This window comes from Castor canadensis, chromosome X (genome assembly GCF_047511655.1).
Source record: "Castor canadensis chromosome X, mCasCan1.hap1v2, whole genome shotgun sequence".
NCBI classification, from domain to species: domain Eukaryota; kingdom Metazoa; phylum Chordata; class Mammalia; order Rodentia; family Castoridae; genus Castor; species Castor canadensis.
Window position 1 is genome coordinate 46,117,374 of NC_133405.1, and position 12,668 is coordinate 46,130,041.

Here is a 12,668-nt window from a genome sequence, read left to right on the forward strand (position 1 = left end):
GGAGGTAGTACGGAAGAAGGTGGCATGCAGTACCTGAGAGGGGCTTGTTTTCTTCACCACCTATATTGATGGCTTGGCTGATATCTGAAGAGCCTACATTTTCTGAACTTTAACTGGGGCTACAACTCACCTTGGCAGGTACCTTCGAGGATTCACACATCTGATCTCTATAGTCATTGGACCCAGAACAAATTGAGAGGTTAGAATCTTGATAACCAGAGGTCCTTTTTATTCTAAAGATTAATTTTGGCCTTCATGGTGAAAATTCTGAATAACTTGGTCATTTGTTGCACTTACAAAACAGAACATGGGTAGAGCTGATTTCTGCTTTGTTGAGAATGGTCTGAATTTGGGAATGTCGATCAGAAGATGAGGATGTAAAGTAGAAGTCAGGTACCAGTACACTGTGAAATCTTTACTTTCTCACAGTTTGCAGTACATAAGTAGTGTAGTGTACAGGACTGATCTGAGGCAAAATTATGAAAGGAAGCATTTCCTTGATTTCCTCTGGTTTCTTCCCATCTTCCCTTTATCATTATTTTTCCTGCCCTGGAATGCATGCCTGACCTCAGACCCATCTTTTTAAGGCTTTGTTTTGCCCTGCCTGTCACAGATGAAAAGAATCTATTATAAACTGATCTGATAAATTGGGAATGGGTGCCATCACATTTGTACTTCACCCAGGCAATAGTAAGAGTCAGACACTGGAGCAAGTAGGCTATAGAGACAGTTGAGGGCAGAAGAGTCTTATGTGGGGTCCCTTCTCATGACACCAGCTCTGGAGGCAGTTCTTCAGCCTTATTCAAAGGACCCAAGCCCCAGTAGAGCACAAGGTTGGAAGCAGCCTCCCAGTAAGTGGTTCAGAGCTATAGAGCATATATCCATAATAGGAAAATAACTTAGAAATAGCTCTGCCACCTCAATGTCTGACAGGATGGAGGGTAGTGTGACCATGTGTGGAGGAGGATCCAGGACTATGGCCATCTTTCTTACAGTGAAAATACTACTATAAAACCGAGGTCCAAAGACAGAAAATTACTCCCACGCTAAAAAGTAGTGTCACTTGACTGAGGTAAAAGCTAGAGGATAGCCTTACAGGAGCTCTTCTAAATATTCCTTTGGTGAAGTAAGAACCATTCTTCACTGAGCACTGCCAGGTTCCCCAGCACTGCTCTAAGTGCCATTAGCACTGTTCCATAAAATCCTCACAAACACCATCTGAGATAGATACTCTCGATCTCACATGTGAGGCTCAAAGAAGTTAAGAATCTTGTCCATACAGGTGAGTATTAGCAGAACTATGACACCAGCTCAGGACTGGCTGGCTTCTGAGTCCAATATAACCAATATATTACACTGTCCAGTTCCCAATCTTGATTTAGGGGCTAAAACAATTGAGTCTTTAAAATTGCCAAGACTTACGATTGGCAAATATAAGTAGAATCAGAGGAGGACTGCTAACCAGTTGAGTAAGCAGTCTGAATCATAGGCTGTATACACATTTTTCAAAAATGCAATTTGTGATTTTTTTAAATATAGGCAAATGCTATAGTAGTTTATTAGAATTTTTGGCTCCGTGTTTTAAAGCAGACCTCGGGGGTTGTTTTAATGAATCAGCAAGACTAATTTTAATTAGCATAGCAATTGTTTATAAATGGCACTTGAGGAAACCCACAAACAATTCATTCACCAATATTTTATTAAACCTGCCCTCTGTGGTCTTACAGACTCTTCATTTGCATTATGAATGAGCAAGGAAGAATTTCCTACAGGAAATGCCTATGCATCCCAATTTTGACATCTTGAATATTGAAACTGCCTAGCCCTTTTCCTGTGTAGCAGAGTTGCCAGTTTTGAATAAGGAGCTGAGGGAAGGCTCACCATTTGTCTGTCATGACCAAGAGAGTGGTCTTCAGTGTTTACCTCATACAGACATATGGGGTACATCTAACCAAGGACAATTGATAGGTTTTACTAGATCCCAAATGAAGTGTATTAAAAGAACCCCATGGTTTGAGGAAAGCCTCATTTTAAGTATATGGTGAACTCTTGGCTTCAAATCCCCCAATCTATAATGTGGGTATATGAACCCTTAGTAATAATCCCAAATGCCCATGTTAGGGAGAGGCTCAATCTAAAGGCAGGGTAAACAGGCAGTTGCTTTGTGCTGCTGGTCCTGCATAGGCTACCTCTAGGAAACCTTGTCAGGTAACATCCACTGCCTAGGTGACTGCTTGCCCGCCAGACACCGGTGTCTTGATAAGCACTTGGACACTAAGGATATTGTCATCTATAAGCAATTTCACGAGTAGTAACTCCCAAGAGTTTCTGATGCCACAATTTTTGTGTGGGTTCCTAGCTGCCAGGTAGGGAGAATGTGTTTGTCCCATTAAATTATAGAATGGAAGTAAAGGAGCATGCTAGGAGGGACTCTTCACTGACTCAGTGGTTTCACCAGATATATGCATGTTACTATTTATAGGAATCACCTTGCCTTGTGTTATTCCCGGGTCATATGGTCCATCAGGATTCCCAGGAGCTCCCGGATTCCCAGGTATGGAATGAGGCCAGAGAAAGCCAGTAAGTACACTTTAAGGGGCATTAGCCAAAAGAAGCAGAAGCTAGCTCAGTAGCAGTAAAGGGTCCATATCCTCCTAATAGCTGCATTGGGGACCAAAAAAAATAGAATGGCTGCTGGAGAGTGTAGTGTAGGGAGGTGAGAAGAGGAGAGGCCCTCAAGAAACTAAGATTCTTGACTGAACATTATAAATCAAATCTAGCCATGCTGATTTCTCTTTCCCCTCATTGCTTGCTTGCATTTGGGTTTTCAGGCCCTAAAGGGATCCATGGCCTTCCTGGAATCCCAGGCAAGCCTGGATCTCAAGGAAGTAAAGGAGAGCCTGGGGAGCCCGGAAGTCCAGGATTAATTCACCTCCCAGAATGGCCAGGTAAGGAAAGGTGCTTCTTCTCCTCACGTGCTTCTCCTTTGTTTGAATATGTGTGTTTGGGTTGTGGTCGCCCTTCATCAATGACAGGAAGCTGGGTCTTCTCCCTAATGTGGTTGGAATGGTTTAACACCTAGACAAGAAAGCAATAGAACGATAGCAGAGCAACAAGGGCCATTTGAGATCAGCTGGGCAACTCTAACTTTCAGATGAGGAAACTGAGGCCCAAATAAAAAGTAAGTTGCCCAAGATTGCAAAACCACTAGTGACAGAGCTAGGACTCTGCCAGTTGTCTGCTTGTCAGTACTATGGCAGTTTCCTGATCAGCTTCTTAGAGGTTAGAGAAAGGTTTGGATCAATCAGAGAGAAGTTGTTCCTTTCTACCCCCTTTCTCAAACCCTTTTTTCCACCCTAAGCTTCATGAGGCTACATTGCACCAGTGGTTCTCAAAGAGTTCTCCTTGGGCCAACACATGCATCACCTGGAAACTTGCTAGTAATGTAAATTCTCAGCCTGTTCAAAGACCTGCTGAGCAGAAACTCTGCAGTGGGGCCAGCAATCTGTGTGTTTCCCAAGTTGATCCTCAACCGCCACTGCTCTAGGGCTCGGGGCTCATTTTGAGCCACCTGCTCCAGGGGGATTGGTGCCTTGGTTCCCTCCACCACCCTCTCCCCACCCACAAAAAAGGAGGTATGACAGTAGTTAGAAAACTCCAGAACAGTTTGAGCTTTAGCCAGGAGACCTCCATGTAACCTGTGCTCTCAGCAACTGTCAAGCCCCAGGAGCAGGTTGCTGAGCTTTGCCCATAACCAGCCTCACAGAACTAGTACCTTCTCCAGGTCATGTGGTGCAGTCCCTGCCTCTGCAAGTCCTCCCAGTAACTGAGGCCTCTGGTCTTTAATAACATATTAGCTTTTGTATTAGAAAAATCTGTCTCAGAGATCTCCATCCAAACAAGTCACTTCTAAACATCATTGGTCTTTTATTTTTGCCTCTTTACCTTTAGGATTTCCTGGACCTCGTGGAGAAAAGGGCTTGCCTGGATTTCCTGGGCTTCCTGGAAAAGATGGCTTGCCTGGGAAGGCTGGCATTCCAGGTGTACCAGGTTCCAAGGGTGCCCCCGGTGACATCTTTGGTGCAGAAAATGGTGCTCCAGGGGAGCAAGGCCTGCAGGGATTGCCAGGGGACAGAGGATTTCCTGGAGACTCTGGCCTTCCAGGACCCAAGGGTGACTCTTTTTTCCCCCACTTATTTAACAATCTACAGAAAGTCTTACAGTAACTGGTATACTTGCATGAATACTTGCATGGGTCTGGGATGATGGATTAATTAGGGGGTTAAAATGAAATCTCATTTTGCTCTGTCTCTCCTTTGGTTAAATTGTTTTTAAATGTCTTGAGTCCATTTTTCTATTTTAGTAATTCCAGAAGTAATCATAACCAATAGTCAGATTTCTTCCAAAGCCTCTGGATTACTTCTGGGAATAGCAACAAGTCCAGAGCTAAGAAGACAGTGTCACTTGGATAAACCCTGGGCCAAGCCCTTTCATTGGAAATTGATTTGGTGACCCAGTCCCTGCCAGTGATCCAGGCTGTGATCATCTGTGGTCCTCCCTTTTATTAGGTTTGCATGGGAAGTCTGGCTTGCTAGGCCCCAAAGGTGAGCAGGGCAGCCCTGGAACATCGGGACAAGTTGGACAGCCAGGCCCCCCAGGGGTTAGTGATCCACTTGGCATCAAGGGCAAATCTGGGCTCCCAGGACCACCAGGCCTTCCAGGCACTTCAGGTAGGTCTATTGCAGGAATATCCCCAGCTTAACAGACTTCAGCTAGGCCCTAGACTCAGGTATCCTGAGGGGCAAGAGCAGTGGTGTAATGACACTTGACTCCCCTAACCTCTCAAGTTTAAAATCTCAAGTCACTCTAGCAGTGCCAAGTAGAACAGACCGCTATAGTTTAGCTTCCAAAATAAGACAACAAATCACTGCCCGCCCACCTCCATGGCCTCATGCCCCACTTCAATGCCTGCCTCCTGCCTTTCCCAGTTAGAGAAGGCACCCTTGTTGTTGAGGTGGATGTAGACCATCTCCGTGCCCTTCACTGGGACTATTGGAAGTCCACCATGGATTAGGAAAAAGCTTGGGCAGAGTGCGACCACCCTGGTGGCCTGCCTCTCAGGCGAGCATGCTTCTGAAACCCATGGCCAAAAATTGGCTTTCATTTAGCGGTGGGGACTGACAACCCCCGATTTCAGCCTAGAGTTTACAGCTTGCCTTTTTCGTGCACCACTCTTCATACCCTGCCTCAGTAACTACATCATCTCCCCCTTACTCCTGGCCAACTGACTGAAGTTGAGGTATTCGCAGAGCCATTAATATCCTTTTTATTCCTTTGTCCTTTGGTGTTTCTGGGGTCTTCACATAAGCTTTCTAGGTGAAAAAACACAGTACACAAACTCACAGACCGAGACCCCCCCACCAGGGAATTATCTGATCATATACTACAACACGGCCTAGCCTATGAGGGCAGGGATCCCTGAGCTCATGCTGTGAGGTTGGCTCCCATTGAATTTCCTCCCTTTGCTGTGGAGTCCTCTTCACTGCCTCCCATTGGAATCCTAGGGCTAGCAGCTACTTGATGCTTTTCATTCCATAGAAAGCTAAGTCAGCCATTCATTAAGGTCCTTGGGGGCCCAAATACCTCTGCCGTCATTGATTTAATCTTTTGGTTTTTTAATTTCCTTGCTTTGTACCTGAACATTCCATTTTGGGAGCAGCTCAGGAGGTTAATCCCATTGACCAACTTAAAGCATGGTGAAAGAAGGCTCAGAATACCTAGAAGATCAAATGGGACTTACTGGTTTCTACAGTACTTGTCACTAGGGGGTCTTTCAACCTTAAAGCCAAAGAACTGGCTGACTTAACTGCTTGCTTGAAGGATTAAAAGGGCAGCCCTGTATCCAAGGCTCCCTGGGAGGCTGAAACAACAGCTCAGTTTTAACCTCTACTTCACCAATTGGCTCAGGAAAATAGTCATTGTGGTGTAATTCCCACTGAAAGTACCAAGAAACTGGAGTCCAGTTTCCACCCTGGCTTTCTAGAGCTCCATTCAGAAGCTCAAGCGTGAACCACATTCATAAAGGGGGAAGTTGTAATCACAAGGGGATCGATCTCTGCCAGCTATTGTGCCATGCCGAAAATAATAACTATTTGGTGTGGCACTCTGGATAGTAGGTGCTAATGCTCCAACCAACTAAGAACTTTGCCTATTAGTAGCTTACATATGGCATTGTTAAAGGGCTATTTATAAAATTCAACAAGTTAACCAACCAGAAGCTATGGAAACAGGCAGTGGACTGGATCTGGCCACTTAACAGCCGTCCTGTGTTCTCTCCTGTGCTGATTCAGGACATCCTGGAAAGAAGGGCTCAAGAGGTGAGGCAGGTCACCCTGGAGCAACTGGAAAAGGAGGTCCACCTGGGATAAAAGGCCTTCCTGGATCTCCGGGGCTAACTGGCTTCCTGGGAAGCCCAGGCTTGCCAGGGGTCACAGGGTTGCCAGGCCTCCCAGGCCAAAAGGGTAAGTGAAGTGATCAGGAAGGCCAGTGAAGTGACCAATGTGTACCAGAAAGGAGCATCCCAGCTGCCCAGCTTGCTCCATTCCTCTACCTAGGAATGGGGAGCAGAGAGGGAGGTGGGCAGGACTTCCTGTGGCAAAATAAGTTGGACAAGGCTAAGGTGAGTCACCCATACTGCTTGATGAGTGTAATACTGGGCTGAATACCATGTTCAGAAAAGCCCAGAGTAGTAACAGTCACATGGAAATTATTCATTTGCATGAACTTACCATGAAGCCCGATAGCTCTTACTTCCTATGATTGCCCCAATAGTCATCAGTGGCTGGGCAGGTGGCATCTCTATTAAACAGGAAAGTGACTGGTACAAGGGCACACAACTGGCTAGCAACAGGCAGGTTATGCTGGGATTTTTTTCTATGCCACACATATGCTCTGAACTTAGTGAATCATAACAGAGTGACCCAATTCTTTCCTTTGTGTTGCTTAGTGACATGTCCCTCCTTGTTCAAGGGAATCAGAATGCATAGTGACTAAAAGCTTGGTAATAATGGGGATTTTGAAGTTACAAAAGCCCAGGTTTGAATCTTTTCTCTGCAACTTATCTCTGTGACTTTGGCCAAATAATTCAACTTCTCTGAGCTTCCCTTTGTTTCCTTGTATGTAAAAGTGGGATAATGATAGAAGTTCTTGTTTCTTAACAGGTGAAAGGGGGTCTTTTGGACTAGTAGGTTTTCCAGGGGTGCCAGGTCTTCCTGGTATTCCTGGAGCAAGTGGAGTAAAGGGAATTCCCGGGTCAGCTGGAAAGATGGGAACATCTGGACAGGCTGGTAACCCTGGCAAAAAAGGTGAGAAGGAGAAGTGAGTTCCAGAACAAACACCTTGCTTCTCACTCAAAGTATATTTTGATGGCTGACTTTGTCATTCCCATGGTTTATACTAACTCTATATTAGATAAGATTTGGAGCTTCTGAATTGAGTCCTTTTAAATCAAAAGACTAATTGCTTCTGAATTAACACTGCATGTTAGGGACTATGTTAGTCAGTTTTCCGCAGCTGCAACAAATCCGAGATAAACAACTTAGAAGGAGGAAAAGATTTATTTTAGCGACTGGTTTTAGAAGTTTCAGTTCATGGTCACTTGACCCTGTTCCCTTTGGGCCTGTGACAAAGCAGTACATCCAGAGAGCGTGTGGTAGAGCAAGCTGCTCACCTCATGGTGGCTGGGAAGCAAAAAGAGAGGAAATGGAAGAAACCAGAGTTCCACAATCCTTTTCGAAGGCATGCCTCCAGGGCCCTAACTTCCTTCCACTGTGCTCTACCTCTCAAAGGTTCTACCACCTCCCAATAGCACCACAGGCTGGGAACTAAGCCTTCAATGTCCATCTAATAATGCAAAATGCATTCAGTCCATCTCCAAGGATGTCCAAAGCTTTATCTATTCCAGCCTTGTTCAAAAGTCTAAGTCCAAACTCTCCACTGAGACTCAAGGCATACTCTTAGCTGTGAGCCCCTATAAAAACAAAGTAAACAAGTTACATACTTCCAAGATACAACAACATAGGGTAAACATTCCTATTCTGAAAGAAACATAGAAAGCAAGATCTGAAACCCATCAGGGAAAACCAATCTTAGTGCTCCATGTCTGGCATGATGGGCACACTATGGTAGAATGTGGACTACAGAGGGCTTTACATTTCCGTCCCCATGCCCTTGCTGGCCATACGGAGTGTGTGGCCCACATAATCACTCTTTTGAGCTAGCTCTGCCCGCTGCCTGCAACTCCCCTTATCTCCAGCTTTCCAAGGTCCCCATCACAGCTTCATCTTCCATCTCACAGCTAATCTCATCACCCTGTCAGGGGCTGCCCACAGGGACTCTGACCTTGCCCGGCTTCCCAGATTTCCTATTGAAATCTGGGTGGAATCTTCTGTAAGTTTTTAACTCTTACATTATGCATGCCTGGAAAATCAGCACCTTGTGGATGACACCAACATTGCCATAGCATGAGCTATACCCAGGCCACCCTGAACCACAGCTACAGCAGAATCTAAGTGCCTTGATGATTGAACACAGGGAAATGAATCCTGGGGACCTAGGCAGCCCTGTGCAAGAAGGGTTTCCCAGGGCTCTCTTTAAGAACATTTTTGAAAAGAGGTTCACTTTTACACCTTTGAGCCTGTGGTGGGTGATAGGTAGGATCTTGTCTATCCTGATATCTCCTCAAGGCATCTTTCCTTTTGTCCAGTGCAAAGTACTTGACTTCTTTTTAATGGCACCAATCTCTTTAACAATTGCACCCTTTTTGGCAGCACCTTTAAATGTGCTCCTTTTTTGGCCAAATGGCAAGTTTTCCAAATTTTTCCTCTCTGTTCCTCTTTGCTCCTGATTCTCACAATAAATTTGGTTAAAAACAGTCAGTAATAATGCATGTCGCTGCCTGAGTGCTTTCCTGCCTTAAAATTTCCTCTGCTGGATAAACTAGTCTGTCACCTCTAAGCTCATCTTCCCACAGTGTCTCAAGGCATGGGCATAATGCATCCAATTTTGTTTTTGCCAGAAGAAGGCCCAAAGAGTCCTCATTTCTATCTGAAACCTTATCAGCATAGCCTTTACAATCTACATTTCTTTCATCATTCTGGTCTCCTGAGTTCTCACCAGAACTGCCGGTTAAGCTCTACTTATAACATTCTAAGTTTTCTCTAGCACACTCCTCCATACATTTCCAAATTCCTCCCATAAACCAGTTCTAAAGACTTTTCCACATCATCTCAGGTATACTCACAGCAATAATCCCATGTCAGTACCAATTTTCCATATTAACTTTCCATCACTGTAACAAATTCCTGAGATAATCAATTCATAAGGAAAGGTTTATTTTGGTTTACTGTTGCAGAGGTTTTAGTCCATGGTCTCTTAACCCTATTTCTTTTGGGCCAGTGGTAAAGCAGTACATCATGGCAAAGAACACATGGTGGAGCAAGCTGTTCACCTCATGGTAACTGGGATGCAAAGAGAGACGAAGAGGAAGATCCCAGAGTTCCAAAATCCCCTTTGAGTGCATGCCCTGCAATGACCTAACTTCCTCCCACTTGGCTCCACCACCTCCCAACAGTGCCACAGTCTGGGAACCATGCTTTTAACATATAAGCCTTTGAGGAACACTTATTCAAACTAAAACAGATGTGCTGTCTGTACATTCTCAGATGATCCTTGGAGAAGGGTTTTGAGTAGGGTCTAAGATTGCTGATGGATTTGTAAAATGATGGGTTTGTAGAAGGAAAGGTTGTGGAGGGAGTGGGAAAAAGGAGAGAAGGACCCAGTAAGACGTCTGGGAGTGTCATGGGAAGAAATGATAGGAAAGTTCAGCCCTCCTGACTCTGTGTAAGTTCTCTCTTATTCTGATGGCCTGATCTGCATCCCTGCAGGAGACAGAGGTGATCCAGGGCCAGTTGGAGTACCCAGTGCAAGACCTTCAATGCTGAACCTTTGGTTCAAAGGAGACAAAGGCTCTCAGGGCTCAGCTGGATCAAATGGATTTCCTGGGCCCAGAGGTGCTGAGGCAGGGGATGACCAGAACAAATACCCAAGAAAAAGTTTACCAGACTTGGCTTCCTTCCTGAGCAAAGCCCCCCACCCACCTTGAGCAGAAGTGTGGGTGGTGGCATGGGGTTCAAGAAGACTGTGTTCCCTGGGCCTGACTGTTGAGGCTTCCAGTTGTTATTCCACTATGGAACTGAGGTTTTTTTGAACACAGTCTGTGGTACCACTGGAAGAGCCTATCATGTAGTAAGGGCATGGGTACTGAGCTGCTTGCCCCATAAGGCTTAAGGCACTACCCTCCACCACACCTCTTCCTCCCCGAGCTAACTGCACCCTTTCCCAAACCTGCACTTGGCCTGTGACCCAGGGCATCTGCACCTGGGCCAGCAGGTTTTCTGTGGCTCAGTGTTTTTCCAAGCCCTTTTGCTTCTTTCCCAGGTGACAAAGGAGATGCTGGTCGCCCAGGGTCACCAGGCCTGCCTGGGGCTCCTGGCCTCCCCAGCACCATGAAAGGACTTAGTGGGAAGCCAGGTCTCCCTGGATCCCTGGGATTACGGGGCTTACCTGGCTTGAAGGGGTCCCCAGGGATCACAGGTTTCCCAGGAATGCCAGGAAAAAGTGTAAGTGTGCCCAGATTCTTGTCTTTCCATTAGAGAAAGGCCTACATAACAGGGAGATGTGCCCCATGCCCACCTTTCTGATACCAGGCCAGTTCTCATCTCCCAGAACATCCTCAGATAAAGCCTCTTTTTGCCTTACAGGTTCCTCCCTTTTCCTGAGCCTTTGCTCACATTATCTCCCCCACACGGCAGGTTGTCTTCTCTGTAGTTGCCAACACCTGCCTGCCCTTCGGGCCAGCCCAGCTCCGACTCTTCAGGAGACCCTGAGCTGTCACCGTGCTTGCACTCTACTTCTCACTGCTTCTATCCAGCCAGTTGGTTCTCTGGAGGATTTCCCTTCCTCAGTGAGATTCTGGGGTTTGAGAACAAGAACTGCCTTACATGTTTTTCTCTGCACCCCACTGTCAACATCCCACATTGAGATGGGCACACTATAAAAATTCAGCACAGATACCTTGATGTTTTGACAGACATGTCTTTTGGGGGAGTTGAGACAGGGTCTCGCTATGTTGCCCAGGTTGACGTGGAACTCACTGTCTAGCCCAGGCTGGCCTCAAGGTCGTGATCCTCCTGAATCTACCTCCAGAGTGCTGGGATTACAGAGTGTAGGGGAGTGCATGTGCCACCATATTCACCTGATACAAAGGTCTTCAAAGTACCACAAGGGGCTACAAGTAGCAGCAAAGAATCAAGTTCCTTTTCTCTGGGATCTTACCAGGCAGAGTAGAGTAGCATAGGTTTAGCAAGAAATTAGATTTGAATCTCAGCCCCATCACTCATTGCCACTGTTGATCTTGTGCACATTGCTTAACTTTCCTGAGATTCACTTTCCTCGTCTACAAAAATGGGACAATATTCTAACATCTTTAAGTAATCCGCTTTCTTAAATCTCCACAATAAGGATTAAGTGAGATGGCTTATTTAAAGCACTTGCCACTGTGTGTCAGACACATGGCAAGCTCTGCACATATATAGTAGCAGTGTCAGGTCAGGCATGGTGGTGCACACATGTAATGCCAGCTACTCAAGAGGCAGAGGCAGGAGGATCATAGTTCAAGGCCAGCTCTGGGAAAGCTAGCCACACCTTATTTCAAAAACAGAATAAAAACAAAAGGCTGGGGGCGTGGCTCAAGTGGTAGAGTGCTTGCTTAGCAGAATCAAAGTGTCTAAATGAACTGGACACAGAACACTTGCACCCCCTGCAGGCAAAGACCCTGTCCTTCAAAGTGTTAGTCCATCTGGTGGTGAGAACAAACATGCACATACCTGAAGCACTTGCAAAAGAAGTCATTGAATACTGAAGAGTCGTGCACATAGAAGGAGGGTTGGAAACAAAGTGAGAAGGCATTCTGGGAGGGGCCCGAACATGAGCAGAGGCTCATATTAGGAGTAGCTATTAGCAGTGTGCCAGTGAAGCCAGGCAGGGAAGCAAGATGGATGGAGGAGTATTCTGGGTGCTGATCCAGGGAGCACAGTGATTGAGTCCAGTACTCAGCCTCCTGCCCAAAGCACTAAGTTGCATATTTCTGTACTGGGGACATCTCCAAATGAATCAAAACTATACCAGATACCAGGATCAGGTATCAGGGGAACAGCCACAGATAGCAGCTGACATACCCACTCCCCAGATGCTGGTAGCATGGTAGGCAAGTGGCCAGGGAAGGCAACTTTTCCTGTGAAAAGAATAACTAACATTCATTCAAATTCAGATAAAATCCAGCACCTGCACAATTACAGCCTACTACCTGGTGGCAGGATGACCTCATGGTCCTTGTGGAAGATGCGGCAGAAGATTCACCCTGCTTGGTGAAGCCCCACTCTATCTTACACATTAACGGCTCTATAGCTTTGGTCAGAGTGGTGGTAGCTGGCTAACTGTGGAGCTCATTGAGCACCTGGCCTAACTGTCATGTTCTGTATTTTCTGAGACTTACTAGAGCAACCACAACTTGATTTCCCTAGATTTCAGTTTGGATAGGCAATGGGAAG

General features: G+C 45.9%; 1 protein-coding gene across 2 annotated transcripts in view; it reads left to right on the forward strand.

Moving 5' to 3' along the window:
* Col4a6 (collagen type IV alpha 6 chain) overlaps positions 1 to 12,668 on the forward strand; it is a 287,170-nt gene that overhangs the window by 256,934 nt on the left and 17,568 nt on the right. For both annotated transcript variants that reach the window (XM_074063552.1, XM_074063553.1), the window contains exons 24-31: positions 2,483 to 2,554; positions 2,832 to 2,948; positions 3,952 to 4,173; positions 4,569 to 4,730; positions 6,351 to 6,521; positions 7,221 to 7,364; positions 9,945 to 10,070; positions 10,498 to 10,679. In XM_074063552.1, coding sequence (XP_073919653.1) covers positions 2,483 to 2,554; positions 2,832 to 2,948; positions 3,952 to 4,173; positions 4,569 to 4,730; positions 6,351 to 6,521; positions 7,221 to 7,364; positions 9,945 to 10,070; positions 10,498 to 10,679 — 1,196 coding nt within the window. The remainder of the gene's footprint in view (positions 1 to 2,482; positions 2,555 to 2,831; positions 2,949 to 3,951; positions 4,174 to 4,568; positions 4,731 to 6,350; positions 6,522 to 7,220; positions 7,365 to 9,944; positions 10,071 to 10,497; positions 10,680 to 12,668) is intronic.